Source organism: Elephantulus edwardii, unplaced genomic scaffold (genome assembly GCF_000299155.1).
Source record: "Elephantulus edwardii isolate Elephantulus edwardi_28Jun2011 unplaced genomic scaffold, EleEdw1.0 scaffold00027, whole genome shotgun sequence".
NCBI lineage: Eukaryota > Metazoa > Chordata > Mammalia > Macroscelidea > Macroscelididae > Elephantulus > Elephantulus edwardii.
The window spans coordinates 1,552,622-1,571,311 of record NW_006399777.1 but is presented as its reverse complement, the minus strand read 5'-3'; the positions used below and the strand labels follow the sequence as shown (position 1 = coordinate 1,571,311).

General features: G+C 43.1%; 1 protein-coding gene across 1 annotated transcript in view; it reads left to right on the top strand.

Moving 5' to 3' along the window:
• LOC102870344 (collagen alpha-4(VI) chain-like) overlaps positions 1 to 18,690 on the top strand; it is a 100,454-nt gene that overhangs the window by 63,232 nt on the left and 18,532 nt on the right. The window contains 8 exon segments of the mRNA XM_006883399.1: positions 735 to 797; positions 1,565 to 1,627; positions 4,755 to 4,805; positions 7,931 to 7,966; positions 8,071 to 8,133; positions 9,768 to 9,830; positions 13,551 to 13,586; positions 14,667 to 14,703. Of these exon segments, the coding sequence (XP_006883461.1) occupies positions 735 to 797; positions 1,565 to 1,627; positions 4,755 to 4,805; positions 7,931 to 7,966; positions 8,071 to 8,133; positions 9,768 to 9,830; positions 13,551 to 13,586; positions 14,667 to 14,703 (412 nt within the window).

Genomic DNA, 18,690 nt, shown 5'->3' with positions numbered 1-18,690 from the left:
ACTTTCGGACGCACAGGAAGCCAATGGAAATATCATGGTTTGGATCAGGGAAGTTCTCTCCTCCTGACTCAGTGGTAACTGAGGAAACAGTGTCAGAGCGATTAGATCATTTGTGATTCAGATAAGAAGAGCTTGAAATGAGCCCCTATTCTGTTGCACCATCCCACCCCCAGGGCCTTTGCAGAGGGTCAGTCTAGATTGAGACAGGCCATCAGGAAGGATGTCTTGAAGAAGGGGCCATTGAAGATGGTCTTGAAATCAGAGTGGCACGATGTGAGGCACAGGAATAAACGCCCCACTGAGAGGATGGAAGGAGAAACGCCAGAATGGCCGAAGCCATCGTCCAGTCCTTGTTCTCTCCCGGTCTGGAACGCTGCCACCTTCCCTGCATTCTCATGTGAAGAGTTTTTCCTTACCACAGTGTCCCACTCTCTTAATCAAACGATGTTTTTCTTTGTAGCAGTCAGATCATTACACCAGTTCTCAGCATGTGGCGAACATGGTCATTACACAGAACACATCACTCATCCACTGCCCCCTCCCCGTCCAGAGTCCAAGTGTGACTGTGTCGTAGATCTGCCATGTTGGGGAGAAAGGGAATGCCTATAAGAGATGCAGTGCTGAGCTTGTGCTGCAGGGGACGCGTGAGAATACCACCAGTTCCGACTTGGCAGTCACAGGGAAAGAGCCAGAGAGTCAGCCGGGAGGTGACGCTGTCTGTGGTCTTGTTGCAGGGGAATCCCGGGAACCCAGGGCCAAAAGGTGCTAAAGGAAAAGCCGGACCAAGAGGAAACAAGGTAAAAGGTAGAGGACGCACCCTTCCTTGTCTCGACTTGAAGGAGCCCCTGAGGGTTCATTCGCCGCTCTCCTTAGGGGTAGTTTCCACCATGACTTTCTGATGCGCTTGGTAAAGACTTTCCATTATTTAATGTTGGGTAGAGGTATGCGGAGCAGAGAAGCCACGTAGATGGACACGTAGAAAGAGAAATTCACACACACACACGTGAACAAAAGCGACAGACACAAGTGTAGGTTCATTACCTACCCCCCGCCCCACAGATTTAGGAAAAGACACAGGCATATACAATTCTGTAACTGGTGCTGCCTCCTGGTATCACCCATTTTCAACATAAAAATCTTTACTGTGTTTATTCGGAGAAGGAGTTAGTTGCCATCAACTTGACTTTGACTCAAAGTGACCCTGTGCAAAACAGAAGAGAAATGTCCCGTCCCACGCCAGCTCTCTGGGAGCTGAATTTCAGAAACAGGTCACCAGACATTTGTTTCTAGTCTTAGTCTGAAAGCTCCCATAAACCTTGTCTCTTGAGCGACACTCCTAGTTTTTGAAATCCTGGGGCTTCACTTCCAGCCTCAGGGCAATGAGCAAACCAGCTCTGTGTTTGTGAGTTATCTACTTTTGCTGAAGCCCAGGTTGAGCTAGTTCACACGAGATGACAGTAATAGGACTTGAAAAGAACAACTTTACCAGCCCCAAGTAAATGGCACCAAATCACACTATCGCTCAGGAAGGAAAGCCTTTTCTCTGTGTGTTTTCTCATCTAAGGGGGAGCTTGGAGAAGTGGGAGCAGAAGGCCCACGGGGACCACAAGGACCGAGGGGACAGCCTGTAAGTCCAGTTTCACCAGTTTGGAGTTTTGGATGAATTCATTCATTGTTATGTACTTCTTTTTTCCATGTTCGATTCTAATACTCTTGGTTAATAATATACTGAATTATACTTGGGACTGCAAATGTGACATGATCATTAAAGCTGTGTTCTAGCTAAAAAAGGAAAGAACGCTAGATGAGGAAGATTCTTGAATTCATATCCTGTATGAGGAATTCAGAGATGGTTCAGAATTTGTTTTGCCTTCTCTCATGGTTGAAGAAGGAAGTGGTAACGAGCCACTTCTGTTTACCCAGAGCACACTTGTTTACAAACATTGCACCTCGTAGAAATAGGTGCTCAGGCACCTGTAGTCTATCAAACTGTGCATGGAGTTGAGTCCCCAAATGTAGGCATGATCTTGGATGAGCAGGTATTAGAAAGATTCAGTCCAACAGATAACTTCCAAGGACAGAATGGGGCTGTTGCCACGGTCTTCACTCCAAACTTTAGGGTAAATTGTTTTACAAGTACTTTCAGTCCACTTTATTGGCATTAGCTTTATAATACCAACTTACATCACCTTCTTAGTAGTTCCTTTCAGACATTTCTTTCACTTGAAGTTGAGAAGAAACTACAGTTTCTGTGAACTAAAATGATATTTTGGGGGGCGGAGGGGAGGGAAAAGCAGGGCAAAGAGAGAAACAGAAACATGTTAAAAAAGCTTTAAACTTCATATGGAAGAGGAATGTTTACAGAATAGCATTGCTATCAAAGAGAATCCAGGCAAATGATGCCTTCCATCTGCACCCTGGAAAGTCAGGGGTGACGCTGACAGTTGCTCTTCACTACAATTTTTTTTTACTTAAAATAGTGCAACCCTGGTTTCTGTCCCAGGCGGAACTTAACCCTGTTAACAGGTTAAGTTCCGCCTGGGACAGACAGTGAGACAATGCTGAGGAGGATGTCTTTCTGGGAATATTTACTTTAGAATTATTAGGGAGCGAAATCTCCAAACACACGATTTGTGTCCCCCGGGTGGCGGTGTGGAGGCTGTGAGTGCTCTAACCTGGGGAGAAGGCTGAGTGACAGTAGGTGTATCTCATGTCCATCCTTGTCCTCCAGACAACTCATTTTTTACTTTTCTAGCCAAGCAAAAGAAAATCATCCGAGGTTTGTTTTTTCCCCTTTTTTTCTTGATTTGTTCAGAAAAACAAAACAAAACAAAATAAAACAAAACACCAAACTACTTTAAATGCTCCAAATTTATTCTATTTTACAAGAAGCTTGTGATCTGGATGTGAAGGTGTTAAGATCCCTAGTAATATCATAAAATTTTCAGTCATTATAATGTCCATCAACATCTTACCTACCATAACACTGCCACTGCCATCACAGTACTGCCACCACCTTACTGACATTGTCATCTCCACCACATCCCTGCCACCACCATCACTGTGACCACTGTCATCATCACCACCTTCACAATAACCACTATGACTACTGTCATCGCCGTCACTGCCACCACCACCACCACCACCACCGATACCACCACCATCATGATCATCACCACCCTCACAATAACCACTATGACTACCGTCATCACTGTCACTGCCACCATCACTACCACCCCATCAACATCACTATCACCACCACCACCACCACCATAACTACCACCACCATCATCACCATCGCCATCACTGCTACCACTATGACCATTATCATCATCACCACCACCACTATGCCCACATCACCATAACCATCACCATCACCACCACCATTATAATCATCTTCATATCACCATAATTACCACCATCACCACCACCATCATCCCATCATCATCACCACCATTATCAGAACCAACACCGCAATCACTATCACCATCATCACCATGACCACCACTACTACTACCGCCATCACCACCATTATTACCATAACTACTACCATCACCATCAACATAACTATCATCACCACCACCACCATCACCACCATCACCCCAATATCGTCACCACCACCATCAAAACCAACACCGCCATCACTACCATCATCATCACCATCACCATCACCTCTACTGATGCCATCCCTACCACAACCACTGCCACCACCATGACCACTATGACGTTACCACCACCACAGCCGACGTTACTGTTCCCACCATCTTCAGGACTCTCTCTCTCCCCTCACTACACCCCATACTGCCATGATCGTCACCATCATCTCCACCACTATTACCACTGCTGTCACCGTCACTATCACTATCAATTTCTCTTCCTGTTCACTGCTGCCAGACTAGAACTGACTCATGGACGACCCGTGGGTGAGTTTTCAGAGGCTGTAGATTGTTGGGAAGAGACTGCGCGTCCCTGTGACACAGAGAAGCCGGTGGATCGGCACGACCTGCCTTTGGATTAGCGGCACGGCTTCCTGCTCACTAAGCCATCAGATGAGCCCCGATGGCACCACCATTACTCTGCCATCAACGTCATCATTATTATCTATCCAGCACTTTCTTTATGCTAAGCGCTTTCTACGTAAAATCTCAATTAACTGTCTTGACAACCACACTTTATGGTAGATGCTGTGATTATTTCTGTTTTCTAGATGAGAAAACAGAAACATAGAGAGTTGAGTAACTTGCAGAACATTACTCATACAACCAGTTTTGGAAGTGTGAAAAAAACTCAGATGTGTGTTGGTGTATATACTCTGCTTTGACCACTGTGCACATGGCTTTTATACCAATACCTTTTGACAAAGACAGACTCTTAAAATCTGTCTTTATCTCTGGAAATGTACCGATTCAGAAACAACTTGTATTTGCTACTTTGCCCTATAGGAAAACCACATTTATCCAAAGAGATCCTTGCTCAGTAATGTGCCTTCCTACAACCATGGTATCATCTTGCTAACATATAGAGTGCCATTAAAGATGGGCCAAAATAATAAATAACACTTTTATCTTTCCTTTTTAAACTCTTCTGTCTCCTCATCTGAGTATGTATTCCAAGGGTGTGTAGCTCCCAACTTTCTCCACTCCCATCCTGTTTTACTTACATTATATTCCCGATAAATCCAGAGGTGTGGGTAACATTATCCAGTCTGGGTGTCCATCAGGATGACTGTATTTCACTTGAGGTCATTTTCTCAGGGTCTCTTCGGTCCAGATGGACATGGACGTCCTGGAAGAAAGGGCGAGAAGGTAAGCCAAGATCACGTGGAGAGCACTCTTCATTTTCTTGTTCTTGGGTGTGAGTGTTTCCAAAGTGGTGCGCCAGGAATGGATCCGAGGTGTTATTTACTATTTGCAAGAGCTGCTGTCAGAGTTCTTTCCCCCCACCACAGCCAGTCTTGCCATACCCTTATTTGAAAGGAAACTCTTTGCCTCATTTTTCACCATGCCTTCTCTTCCTACCCCGGCTCTGGGCGCATCAAGTCATTTTCCCAACTCCTTGTCTTGGCAAAGGGAATTCGTATGACCTAATAGGTAAGGTGTTGCACTGACACCCCCAAAGCAGGCAGTTTGAATCCACCAGTTGCCCTGCAAGATAAAGATGGGAAATCTCCTCCCGTGTGAGTAGTGATCTCTAAAAATCCTGGAGCCTCACTTACAAATCGGTTCTAATTTGATGGCAAAAGTGAGGGAGTGAATTCTTGGCAATTTCTTGCCTCCATTTCTAACCTTGTTCTCCTCTCCTGCTCTTGAATGACTTAAATTCTTTTATTGTTTTAAGCCATCAACTCAAATATCATCTTCTCCTTAAAGAAACCTTCCTGAGCTTCTGCAGAAAGGATGAGACATGTCCTTTGTGCTCTTCACGAACCTTGTTCCTATTTTTGCAACCAACCCTTCCAGGTAGATCGTGCTGTGACTTATTCCTGTGTGTATGTCTAGCTCCATCTGCGAGCCTCTTGAAGGCAGGATCACATCATAATTCTTTTATTAACAGAGCATGACACACAGCGGGTGTTCAATAAACATGTCTGAATTAATGACTGCTGTTCCCATCAGAAGCTGGTATATTAATATGCACTTAATACATCGTTGTCAGAGGCTTTAAAGCATAGAAATTGAAGAAAGCTTCTTGAACAAATCAGATGTCCATAGTCATCGTTACCTGGGATACGTTAGCCTAGAAGTTATACACTTATTACCCAACAAAGTAAAAAGTCACTGGAAGGTCCACTTCCTTGACTACCTCCGGACTCCTGACTGGTTTCTCTGCAGTTCTCTCATCTTTTGTGGCTGCAAAATGGCACAAATGCTGTGTTTTTTTTTTTTAATTAGGAAAGTGCCCCAAACACAACACATTTTCTCTCAAGTCAGAACCCACTGACAAATGACTCTCCAGGGGGTCTTTTAGAGACTGTAACTCACACAGGTGGAGATTACCCAGCTTTCTCCCATGAAGCCACGGGGAGGTTAGAACTGCCAGAGAAAGCAAACTTGTTATGAGCTAGTTAGATAGTTATGAGCTAGCATAGTCCCTACAGACTATGCCTCCAGAGCTCCCTAGGACATAGTAAGCTCTTAGTAACTAGCTGAGAAATGGTGGAGCTACAGGAGGACTTTGTTGTTAGGTGGTGTTGAGTCAAGTATGATTCATAGCGACCTTATGGATGACAGATCTGAATCCTGTCTCGGCGTGCCAGCCTCACCATCTTATACACTTAAGGCCGTATTATTACTGATGTCAGCTGGGTCTTGGCTGAAAGCAAAGAATACCAGGAGAATGCCTAACTTTGCTTTATTGACTCTGCAAAACCATTTGACTTTGTGGATCGTAACACCATTATAGCTAAGATTGAAAAAAAGGGGAATCCCAGAACACTTAACTGTGCTCCTGTGAAACTGATACCTAGAACAGGAGACCATTGTGTGAACAAAGCAATAGAACACTACGTGGTTTAAAATTAAGAAAAGCGTTTATCATAGTTGTGCCTCTCTCCATACCTATTTAAGCTGTAAGATGAGCAAATTATTTGAGAAGCTTGACTGTATGAACAACGTGGCATCAGGACTGGAGAAAGACTCATCAAGAACATTATGCAGATGACACAATCTTGCTTGATGAAAGTGGGGGCAATTTGAAGAGTTTGCATCTATGAAGAGTTTGCAGTATGAATTGCATCTCAACACCAAGAAAACAAATTCTCACCACTGGACCGATTGATAGAGACGACATCACGACAGTGGGGAAAAGATTGAAACTGTCAACGACTTCATCTTACTTGAGTCCACAATCAATATTCTTGGCCCCAGAAGCCAGGAGATCAGGAGGTATATTGCATCAGGAAAGTCTGCAGTCAGGGATGTCTCCAAATTACTGGGAAGCAGTGATGTTAGTTTGAAGACTAAGGTGCACCTGATTCAGGCTATGTCTTTTCAATAACTTATTATGCATCTGAAAGCTGGAAACTGAATATGGATGACAGAAGAATTGATGCCTTTGAGCTGTGGTATGAGAGAAGAGTACTGAACATGCCATGGTTGCCAAAATAACAAAGAGATGTATTTTGGAGAAAGTGCATCCAGAGTGCTCCTTGGAAGAAAAGATGACAGAGATGTCTCACATATTTTGGGCATGTTGCTAGGAGAGGCTATTCATTCTTTGGAGATTGACATCTTGCTTGGAAAGGCGGAGAGTCAGCAAAGGAGAGGAAGACCCTCAACCAGATGGACTGACACCACCGTGATTGCAGAAATGGGCTCAAATGTGTCAGAGATGGTGAGAATGGTACAATATTGGGCATGGCTCAGATATGCTATTCATAGAGTTGCTACTGGTTGTACCTGACTTCAAGGCACCAAACAACAACAAACAATATAATCCAGTCCATCATACTTGATTCCTCTGACCACCTGCTCCTCCTCTAGTCTGGCCCCTCCACACCCCCCGTCTTGAGAATCTTTCAGGATTGATACTAGCAGCCGTCTCTGATGCCCCTTATATAATGCGTGTACTATATGTAATCTATCAGGGAATTCAGGAGATATTATTTTCAAAGTATATTCAACACATTTCTTCATTTCTCACCATCACCATTACCACCCTCTGGGCCAAGCCAACAGGATTTTTCTCTTGGATCACTACAAGAGACACCTGGTTTCCATGCTTTTGACCTTGTCCCATGTAGTTAATTTGTCCACATGACAGCCAGAACTGTCTCTTCAGAACAATGAGATCTTGCCATGTCTTTACTCAGGGTTGTAGATGTGTTTTCTGGCACCTGCTTTGAATCTGTTTCTGAAAGGTTGTAGTTTCTTCCTTCCTCCCGAAGAATGTCAAGGATATGAAGTAATATCTCATCTCATTTTGAACGCAGGGAAAACTTGGATTTCCTGGCTACCCTGGCACACAAGTAAGAAAGCATTTTTTGGACCCTGCCTGCTAGTTTGCAGAATTTATCACTTACTTGTACTTATTTTTCTTAACATTCAAAACTCTGCCTTTGTTTCTATTAAGGGAGAAGATGGTGACCCGGGTGAACAAGGAAAGAAAGGGGCAAAGGGAATCAGAGGGAAGAGGGTAAGAATGAAATTCCCATCCATCACAGAGGCCACATCACAATCTGCTACACACAGGCGCATATTTCCATGGGGTAAATGGACTTCTCAGCAGGAAGCCAGGCCCTCCGAAGGGCATGGCCACACCCTCCTTAGCTACTCTAACCTCTACTCAAGCACATGAACCTTTGTCTTTCAAGTGATGTGCAGGTCCCTGAATTATAGCAACAGGAAGTCTAATTCTGCGTTTCCATTATGTTACATCAATCTTTTAGAAAAATAGCATAGAGCAACTCTGTACGCACTTGACAGAATATTATTTCAGCTGTAGAACAAATAGAGATGCTTCTTTAAAAGGCTTCTGTGCTCTCACTTTCTCTTAGCTATTTGCAGACTAACCTCTCAAGACCGTGGCTGCCATTGGGATAGACTTGCGTTTTACAGAGTCTAGAACTGAAAAGTCATTCCTTTAGGATTCTGAGGCTCCGTCTAATGTACTTTGGACATGTTGTGAGGAGAGACAGGTCCTTGGAGAGGGACATCATGCTTGGGAGGGTGGAGGGACGGCGCAGGAGGGGAAGGCCCATATGAGGTGGATTGATTCAGTGACTGGGGTAATCGGGATGAGGGTGTCGGAGACAGTGCGATTGGCACAGGATAGAGCAGGGTTTAGGACTGTTGTACATAGGGTCGCTATGAGTTGCAAGCAACTCGACGGCACAGAACAACAACAACAGGTCCTGAAGAGTCAGTCTTAAAGAATCACAGTCACTGGCATCTGTTCTGGACAAGAATTCCGTAAAAATCGAACCCAGTGGGTGTTCAGCCAAGAGACAGGCGAGATCAAAGCCTTTGGGCAGAGAACACAGACTAGTAGAAAGTAAAGAAAAAAAGGGGGGGGGAAGGTATATTTTACAGGTTGCTGTTGATTGCTGTTGAGTCGAGCATGACTCATAGTGACTCTATGAACAAAAGACCTTTTCATAACTATCGTCATTTCTCCAAGTTCATGGAGTTTCCATAGGCTTGTGGTTTAGGAAGTGGATTGCACTCCTGCTTTCCATTTTTACAGGTAATAGAGAATTAATATTTTTATATATTATCAGGGACATAAAGGGAAATTTTATCTATTTCTAGCATGGTTTGCTGCTAGCTGGACCTTAGATTAATGACTAATGCCCTACTCAGCTAACTCCAGAGAATCTATTTGGGATTATCTGTAAAATGAGCAGTGAGTTCCTGGCTCGCATGTGATTCTCCTGAGACTGTGAAGACTGAAAGATGGTGGGTCATCTTCTTCTAGTGCCAGGCGCCCTCAGAGGAGACCTCCTGGATTCTGCTTATTATTCAGTCTTGAGGCTGACCCCTTAGGATTCTGTTGGGAACTGTCTATGTACTCATGTTCTCTCTCTCTCTCTCTCTCTCTCACACACACACACACACACACAGACACAGTGGGCATAGTTATATTGGAAGGAATATGGGTGGTGGAGGGGTCCCACAAAGAGACCCACTTTTCTTTCTATTCTCCATGTCTCACTCCACTGATACATGATTCAGGCACTAACAGTCTATAACCAATTCACTGGATCTCTAAGAAATGACAGTTTGGAGTCTCAAGGTGGAAGCTCTTGACTTTGGTTTGATAATTTTTAGGGGAATGCTGGCCTTTCTGGATTTGCTGGAAGCCCGGGAGAACAAGGTCCACCGGGACAAATGGTAACATATGCCCTTCTGCTTTCTACTTTTCAACCTTTATGTAAAAATGCTGAGAGATTTGGTAAGAGACATCTCTAGTTATACTGTTGTTGTTTGGTGCAGTCTAACTGACGCCACCTCATAGTGACCCTATGAACAAACAGCAGGTTGAAAACTTACCCTCTCCTGAACAATCTTATAAATGCTACTCTGCTCAAGTTCACTGTCAGTCGCCATGCCAACCCATCTTGTTGGTGGTCTTCCTCTCTCCCACAGGCCCTCTATTTTCCCAAGCATAATAGCTCTCTCAAAGAACACTTTTTCTAAGTAACTCTTGAAACATGCCCAGAATGTGTGAGATGAAGTTCTAACATCTTTGCTTCCAAGAAACACCTTGTTATACTTGGTGGTTGTTAATAGGAGCATTAGGAAACGTAGGTTCTATCTGGATTTAAACAGAACCAAATGCAGGGCCTGTATGGGAATTGGATTAAATTGACTTTGGACAACATTAGCCTCAAGCCCTTACACAGTATCGTTATGCAGTATATGTTTTTTTTAATTTTTTTTTATTTCAAGACAAGGAAGATACTGGTTGGAGTGGCTAGAGATTTGTGAACCTATATAAACACATAAAAGAATGTGTGAAACTCACCAGATGATGGCTTTATAGAAATAAACAAGATGAACAGCACCGTTTACGCAAAACTCAGAGGAAAATTCGAATAAAATGTGACATTTAAATATTCTTACTGAACTCACAGTGTTGGAAGCTCAACAATACTTTTTGATTCTCTGTAAGGACGTTTGATATGAAAGGAGCCACTAACTTCTGCTGGTCTCTTCTGTGCTTAGGCCTTTTCCTTTTAGGCAAAGATGGTGAAACTTCACCTCACGTACTGTGAGCATGTTGTCAGGAGGTGCAACCCTTGGAAAAAGACTGTGAGTCCACAAGGCTGGCACAAGGTGTCTGCCCCGAGGTGGGCTCTGTAGTTCACTGCCTTCTAGGGTTTATTAGAGGGCTGAACTAAGGCATAGAATCCAACACCTTAGAGAGAGGACATTTGAGAGAGGAGAGGACAAAGCCTGAGATTACAGTGACCTGCTGATGGTCACTTGCTACAACTTAACATAACTTGAAGCATTAAAAAACAAAGATGTCACCTTTGTGGCTAAGCCATGGGCTTCCCCCCCCCCATTTGCCTCATATATGTGTTAAAGCTAAAAGAAGAAACAAAACATAACAGGAACCCCTTCTCACAACAAAATCCCTCAAACCCACTGTGGTGAAGTAAGTTCAGAGTTGTAGAGGGCCATCCACTGGGTTGTAAACTGTAGTGAAAGGAGACCGCCCGTCTTCTTCCCTCAAAGCTGCCCCAGAGATGCGCAGCCTTTGGGTCCACAGCACAGCTCATCACAGACGGCACCATCAGAGAAAGCTGGACACCGAACAGGAAGGTTAAAGGACAGTTGAAATATTGAGCTGTCATGTTGGGGAAGAGCACTGACTGGGGGCCTAGTCTGCAGCAAGCCGGTAGGCTAACCCAACGGTGGCCTCGCTCTGGTGGCTTAAATCCACCAGCTGCCCCTTGGGAGGGAGATGGACAGTATCCTTGCAGTTGGACAGCTGTGGGTGACCCACTGGAGGAACAGTTAGGAGTTGGTTCCAACTCAACCACCATGAGTTTATGTGTTTTGTGAGATGCTGGAAAAACAAAACAAACCAAAACAAAACAAAGCAAAGCAAAGCAAAGCAAAGCAAAGCAAAGCAAAGCAAAGCAAAGCAAAACAAAACAAATACCTGTTGGAGGAAATACAGCTAGAATGTTCCTTAGCAGTGAAGACGGTGAGACTTGTCTTGCTTACATCAGACCAGTCGCCAGGAGAAACCAATCCCTGGAAAAGTACATCATGTTGGTGAAATGATGGGCCAGCAAAAAAATGAGAGACACTTTCCCTGGCAAAGGTGACCAGGATGACAAAGACTATGGGCTCAGATATGTCAGTGATTATGAAGTTGATGAAGCACCAGGTACCATTTCATTTTGACCCTGCATTAATCAATCAACTCAACAAGAGCTAACAACAACACAAGCTAGACAAGATCTTCAGACTTCCCGAGTGACTGCAGTTAAGGAGCTCCAAGCAGAATTGGAAGCAGGTTCATCAATCACCTGAGTTACGCAGGTGACACAACCTTGCTTACCCAGAGTGAGGAGGACTGTGAACACTTCAGAATCTCAAAGGCCACAGCTTTCAGTCTGGATTGCATCTCAACGTCAAGAAAACAAAAACTCCCACCAGTAAAAGACAACATTGTGATAGACAGAGAACAGATTGATGTTGATAAAGATTTCACTTTACTTGGATCCACAATTAGCATCCATGATAGCAGCAGTCAAGAAATCGAAAGACATGTTGCATTGGGAAAATGTGTTGTCAGTGACCTCTCCAAAGAGCTAAAGAGCAAGGCTATCCATTTAAAGATTAAGGTGCACCTGATCCAAACCACAGCATTTTCATTTGCTCCGTGTGCATCTGAAAGTGGGACAATGAACAAGGATGACGGGAGAAGAATCAGTATCTTTGAGCTGTGATGTGCGGGAAGAGGACTGAATATCCCACGAACTGCCTAACAAACAAGTCTGTCTCTGCTGAGGTGAAGCCACAATGCTCCTTAGAGGCAGGGTCCGTGAGCCTTCATCGCACAAACTTCAGGTGTGTCCTTGGAAAAGAGAGTGCATGCTGGAAAGGTGGAGAGGCAGAGAAAGCAAGGGCAGCCCTCAGCAAGTTGTGTTGGTACAATGGCCGTTACAAGGGGCTTGACAGTACGTTGATACAACAAAACAGTCTGTTTGATTTGAGTGGCTTTTCCCAGAATTTAGTGCTAAATTATGAGTTGCTTCCCAAATGAGTTGGTCTTCTAAGCATGTATTATTTACCCAGCATCCAGAACCTCCGCGTTCTGCCTCCTTCCTTAAGGAGTGGGATGGAATTTCACAATCCGGCATGAAGGGCTGTGGACTGTGGGCTGTGGGCTGTGGCCTGTGTACTGGGAGCTGTGGGCTGTGGGCTGTGGGCTGTGGGCTGTGGGCTGTGGACTGTGGGCTGTGGGCTGTGGACTGTGTAATGTGCCCTGTGGGCTGTGTATTGTGGACTGTGGGCTGTGGGCTGTGGACTGTATATTGTGGACTGTGGGCTGTGGACTGTGTACTGTGTACTGCATATTGTGGGCTGTGGGCTGTGGGCAGTGGGCTGTGGACTGTATATTGTGGACTGTGGGCTGTGGGCTGTGGACTGTGTAATGTGCACTGTGGGCTGTGTATTGTGGACTGTGGACTGTATACTGTGTACTGTGGGCTGTGTATTGTGGACTGTGTAATGTGCACTGTGGGCTGTGTATTGTGGACTGTGGGCCGTGGGCTGTGGACTGTATACTGTGGGCTGTGTACTGTGTACTGTGGGCTGTGGACTGTGTACTGTGGGTTGTGGACTGTGTAATGTGCACTGTGGACTGTATATTGTGGACTGTGGACTGTGGGCTGTGGGCTGTGGGTTGTATATTGTGGACTGTGGACTGTGGGCTGTGGGCAGTAGGCTGTGGACTGTATATTATGGACTGTGGGCTGTGTACTGTGTACTGTGGTGAGCCTTCTCAGAGCCTTTTGCTAACTCTGAAGAATATGTTGAATCTCAAAATTACATTTTAATCCCAAGTTTCTGTGTTATTTTATCCCCCAGGGTACCAAGGGACCCAAGGGTTTGGTAGATATGACGGTAGGTGAAAATTCTGATGTTTGTGTTTATTCTTTCCAGAACACGAAGGCTTTCACTGTCACATAATAGAAATTTGCTAACCTTAATAGATTCCTTAATTTCTTGTCTCACATACATCTTTAATATTGTGATTTGCATATTTTACTCTGAAATGTCACAACAAAAATAAAATGAAAAATGAGTATGATGTGAGTTCAAACCCAACAGGGAATCTGGGTATCTTAGAATAGTAACTATTACTGTTGCTGTTAACGTGCTGTCAAGTTGGAATTGACCCAGAGCTGACCCTCCAGCAGGTTTTCAGAGGGTGTAAGTCGCATGAGAGGACACTGCTCATCCTTCTCTCACGGAGCAGCTGGTGGATTCGAACTGCCTACCTTTGTGTTGGCAGCATAACTCTTTACAACTAAGCCGCCTCCCTAGGAAAAACTAGTTACCATGAAAGGACTATTGTCCTCCTACAATGTATCCTTTAAGAAAATGAAAAAATTACTTGTACAACATTTATAAACAAGATTTGTTGTCAGATGGGTGTTTGTGTCTCATGCACATCCTGAAAACGATAGAAAAAATGATGATGGTTTTCCATCTCCCAGCCCCAAATACTAGTGGAGATAAGTTGGGCCATGGATGGTGGGGGTACCTGAGGATCAGGTGTGTGAACGCGCATGTGTGTGGCGTTCCTCACGGCCACTCTGATGTGTTACAGGAGTTGTTCATGCAGAGATCTAAGAACTAAAGGCATTTCCTTCTGTGGGGAGACACCTGGGCCTAAAAATGTCTCCAAAATCAAACCTGACTTCTGTTTTGTGAGGCTTTAAAAATGGGGTCACTTATCCACCTGTGCCCAGTAAAATGGACAATACTCTATCTCAGTCTCTTAAGCGTTTGACGTGTTCATGAATTCCAGAAACGTAACTGCTGGATCGAGTCACCTTCTCCTGCATGTCTGGGTGTTCACTGTCACCAAGAGCTTCAGAGCAGCAAGGACAACAGTCACAGCATTTCCAAGTCACTCGGGTCAGGAGGAAAAGATGCTTCCAATGAAACCTAGTTCACCTTTTTCTGTTTCCCCAACAGCCTTGCCAGATTACCGACCTCATCCGAGAAAACTGCCGTAAGTGGTTTGAAGCCAGTTGTGTGGCGGTGGCTGGAGGTGGGGCGGGGGTGGGGTGGGGGGGGGTGTGTGACGGCTTGATGTGGCCCTGGATGATGTTAAGGAAATGCTGTGGTCTGTGGCGGAAGATTCCTACTGAACCAACATGTTCAGTACCCTCCTCAAGTAGACAGTCCTGTCAAATGTGGCCTCAGAATACAGTAGATGCAAAGCTAGCCATCTCAGTAACGCAGAAAAGGTCTACAGGATGATACAATGAAGTGCAATGAATTGTGCACCTGCAGCTTGGTGGCTCTTATCGTGAGAAGTTTTCTCCTTTTAAAACATCATGCTTTAAATGAGAATGATCAGTGGTAGCCCTCCCAGAAATACATCTCGTTTGATTTACATTTATTTAAAAAATTTTATTATTATTATTAATTATAATGAAAATTTACAGAGATTTTTGGATTTCCGTTCATTCATTGTTGCACTTTTCTCCCTGCCCAACCCTCCCCCAGTTCACTCTTTTCTTTGAAAAGTAAAAGAAAAAAATCCTTTCATTGTTATACAACCCTCCCCCCAAGTCCACTCCACTATGCAGCCTTCATTCTGGACTTCTGTTATGACAGTGATTTACATTTATTTTAAACATGGGAAAGTCTGCTGTTAGGGGCCTCTTCAAAGTACTGAAGAGCAATGGTGTCTCTCTGGAGACTAAGGTGCGTCTGATACAGGCCATGGTCTTCGCAATCACTTGTTATGCATCAGAGAGTTGGACAATGACCAAGGAGGATAGAAGGAGAATTGATGCCTTTGAGCTGTGGTGCTGGAGAAGAGTATTGAGAGTACCATGGACTGCTAGGAAAACAAACAGCTTCATCCTGGAAAGGGTTAAACCAGGCAGCTCCTTTGAGGCAAGTATTCTGAGGCTCCGTCTAACATACTTTGGACATGTTGTGAGGAGAGACCGGTCTTTGGAGAAGGACATCATGCTTGGGAGGGTGGAGGGACAGCACAGGAGGGGAAGGCCCTTTATGAGGTGGATTGATTCAGTGACTGGGGTAATCAGGATGGGTGTATTGGAGGCAGTACGATTGGCACAGGACAGAGCAGAGTTTAGGGCTGTTGTACGTAGGGTCGCTATGAGTCACAAGCGACTCGACGGCACATAACAACAACAACAACAACTATTATGAATCATCAAATTTTAAATAATGTTTCATCACAATCCAATAATATGATTCATTTGCTGTATCTAATGTTTTCCAGAGTATTTATGTCTTTAATAAAAGCATCCTTTACTGGAAATAAAGTGGGAACAGTGAGTTGGCCTCTTAGTTGGAAAGCTGGAGAGTTTTCACAAGCACCCTGTATTTCCTTTAATCTTTCTGGGCTCTCTTCCTTCCTATCAGCTGTTGTTTGGGAGATCCTGGAATATTTTTCCCTAACAGACATGGAAAAGAATACCATCAACTTGACTACACTATAAAAGAAGTATCTGACTTGATAACACATATCCCTGTGTTCACATTTACATAGATGATCCCTAGGATATCATGGGAGAGCAGAAAAATTGCCAAAATATTCACAATCCAGGCAAACTGACCCCTTTATATCATGGTGATATGTGTAAAAGCGCTGCCACTCAGCCATTTTTATTTACAGATGTCTCAGAACTATTTAATCGAAATTGAAAACGGTCTTCGTGATTGAAAGCAGGCAAGAGATAGGAAAAGGAGGTTTAGAAAAGAAAAATTACAAAAAGCCGTAAAATTATGAAAGCATTCAACTTCATCAGAAGTCAAAGTATAGGAATCTGGATTTCTATTCATTCATTTTTGTACATTTTCCTTCATGTCTCTCCCCCCCGCCAATTCACTGTTTTCTTTGGGGAAAAAAGTTCTTTCATAGTTATACAGTCCCTCCACCCCCAGACCACTTTACTATGCAGCTCTTATTCTGAACTCTTGTCATGCCAATCAAACCTAATCATATATTCCTTTTATACAGTTCTCTCCCTCGTCTGTTTCAATGTCATGTACTTTCTTTATCCCCTACAATGAATGAATGGAAAACCAAGTTCTTTATAAACTTACACAAAGAAATAAATCACAATTTAAAAAGAAAAGTAAAAGGTGTAAAGAATGGCAGAGAATTACTCTTTTAAAAATTTGTTCAACTAAAGTGATAACAAGAGTAAATTATAGGTACAGTCAAATTACTAATATATCAAAGAAGGACAGTGTGAATGTTACTTTTTTTTTCTGGTCCATGAGTTTAAACTGGCTTAAAGTACATTTGGTTGGGTGTATATTGCAGCATGCTTTGGTTAAGGGTGAAAATAAGTGTCAAAATTTCAGTAAAAAAAGGAATAGAAATCTGAGATGTTTCTGAAATTGGAACTGTTTTTACTGTATTTGCTTTGCTAAAAAAATGATTGTGAGACACACACAACAGAATAAGAGAGTATTATCCTATCTAAAGCCACCTCAATTCAAAACTAGCTGTTACTGATTAAAGATAACATGTCTGTATTGTTTGTTTGATTGTCAGACGGCTGCCAGATGGCAACATACAGCCCCAGAAAATAAAAAACATGTGTGAAAAAATAAAAAGATTGTGGTAAAATATGTATGCAAAATACTTGCCATTTACAGTATTTCCTAAGTGTAGGATTCAGTGATATCAAAGAACTCACCTTGTACAATCATAACCATTTTTCATTCTCCAATGTGTGTCATCACTCAACCCAAAACTTAATAACTCCTAACAATAGCTTGGCATTCTCTCTTCTCCAGCCTTGGGGGTCACAAATACTTCTTTATTCTGGGTATTTCATACATATGGGATCCTACAATGTCTCTTCTTTTGTATCTGGCTTATTTTACTTAACATAGTATTTTCAAGGTTCCCGCATGTTGTAGCATGCATCAAACATTTCTGTTTATAACAAAATAATATTCCGTTGTGTCCCATGCTTTGTTCATCCTTGTGTCTCTTGCTAGGTTCTTCAGATGTCTCCACAGTTTGGTTATTGTGACTGGACAAGGCTACAGTGAACCTTGGAGACATGGGGATATATTATACTGGTTAAAAATATCCTACTCAAATTTGAGAAATACATAAAAATGCACAATTCTAGTGGTATTGGTACAAACTTTTAGAAGAGTAATTGGACAATAACTTATGAAAATATATGATCATGGTGATTTAATATTGGGATAAAACTGGACAGATATGCAAAGATACTTGCACAGAGATAACACCTAGGTGTGCTAGCTGGAGAAACAATTGGAGAGCTAAATACAAGAGCCACGTGCGGTCACTGTGAAAAATGACCTTCCTCGGAATTTGTTGATGGGATTAAGGATAATTCCAATTATTTGCATTCTGATATTTTTTCTAAAAATGCATTATTTCTGCACAAGTACATTTATACATTATATATATAGGTATATATATTTATATATAGTTTGTAGCTAATGTGTTTTTGTTATGTATCATCGAGTCACTTATGTCTCATAACAACCCTATGAACAACAAACTTGAACCTTGCCCTATCCTGAGCCCTCCTCACTATCTACAGCACTTTTGACCTCATTGTTATAGTCACCACGCCAATCCATCTCCTTGGAGGTCTTCCTCTGTGTGGAGGGAGGGAGTGATATGTCACACATGTTATTATCTATCTATTATCTATCATCTATCTATCTATCTATCTATCTATCTATCTATCTATCTATCTATCTATCATCTATCTATCTATCTATCTATCTATCTCTATCTATCTATCATCATCTCTTATCTCTCTCTTTCTCTCTAGTGTTCAGTACGTGTGTGCAATTTAAAAAAATCTCAGTACATTGAATTTTAAGTTCCCTGAGTGTGAACTAAAGTCTCAAATAACAATGATACCAATGTATTTCTCAAAACCCAGCCTGGAAGCGGTCAGCCCAGGGCTACTAGGCTCCCCGTGGAGGGTGCGCCTTTCCCCAGATCACCCCA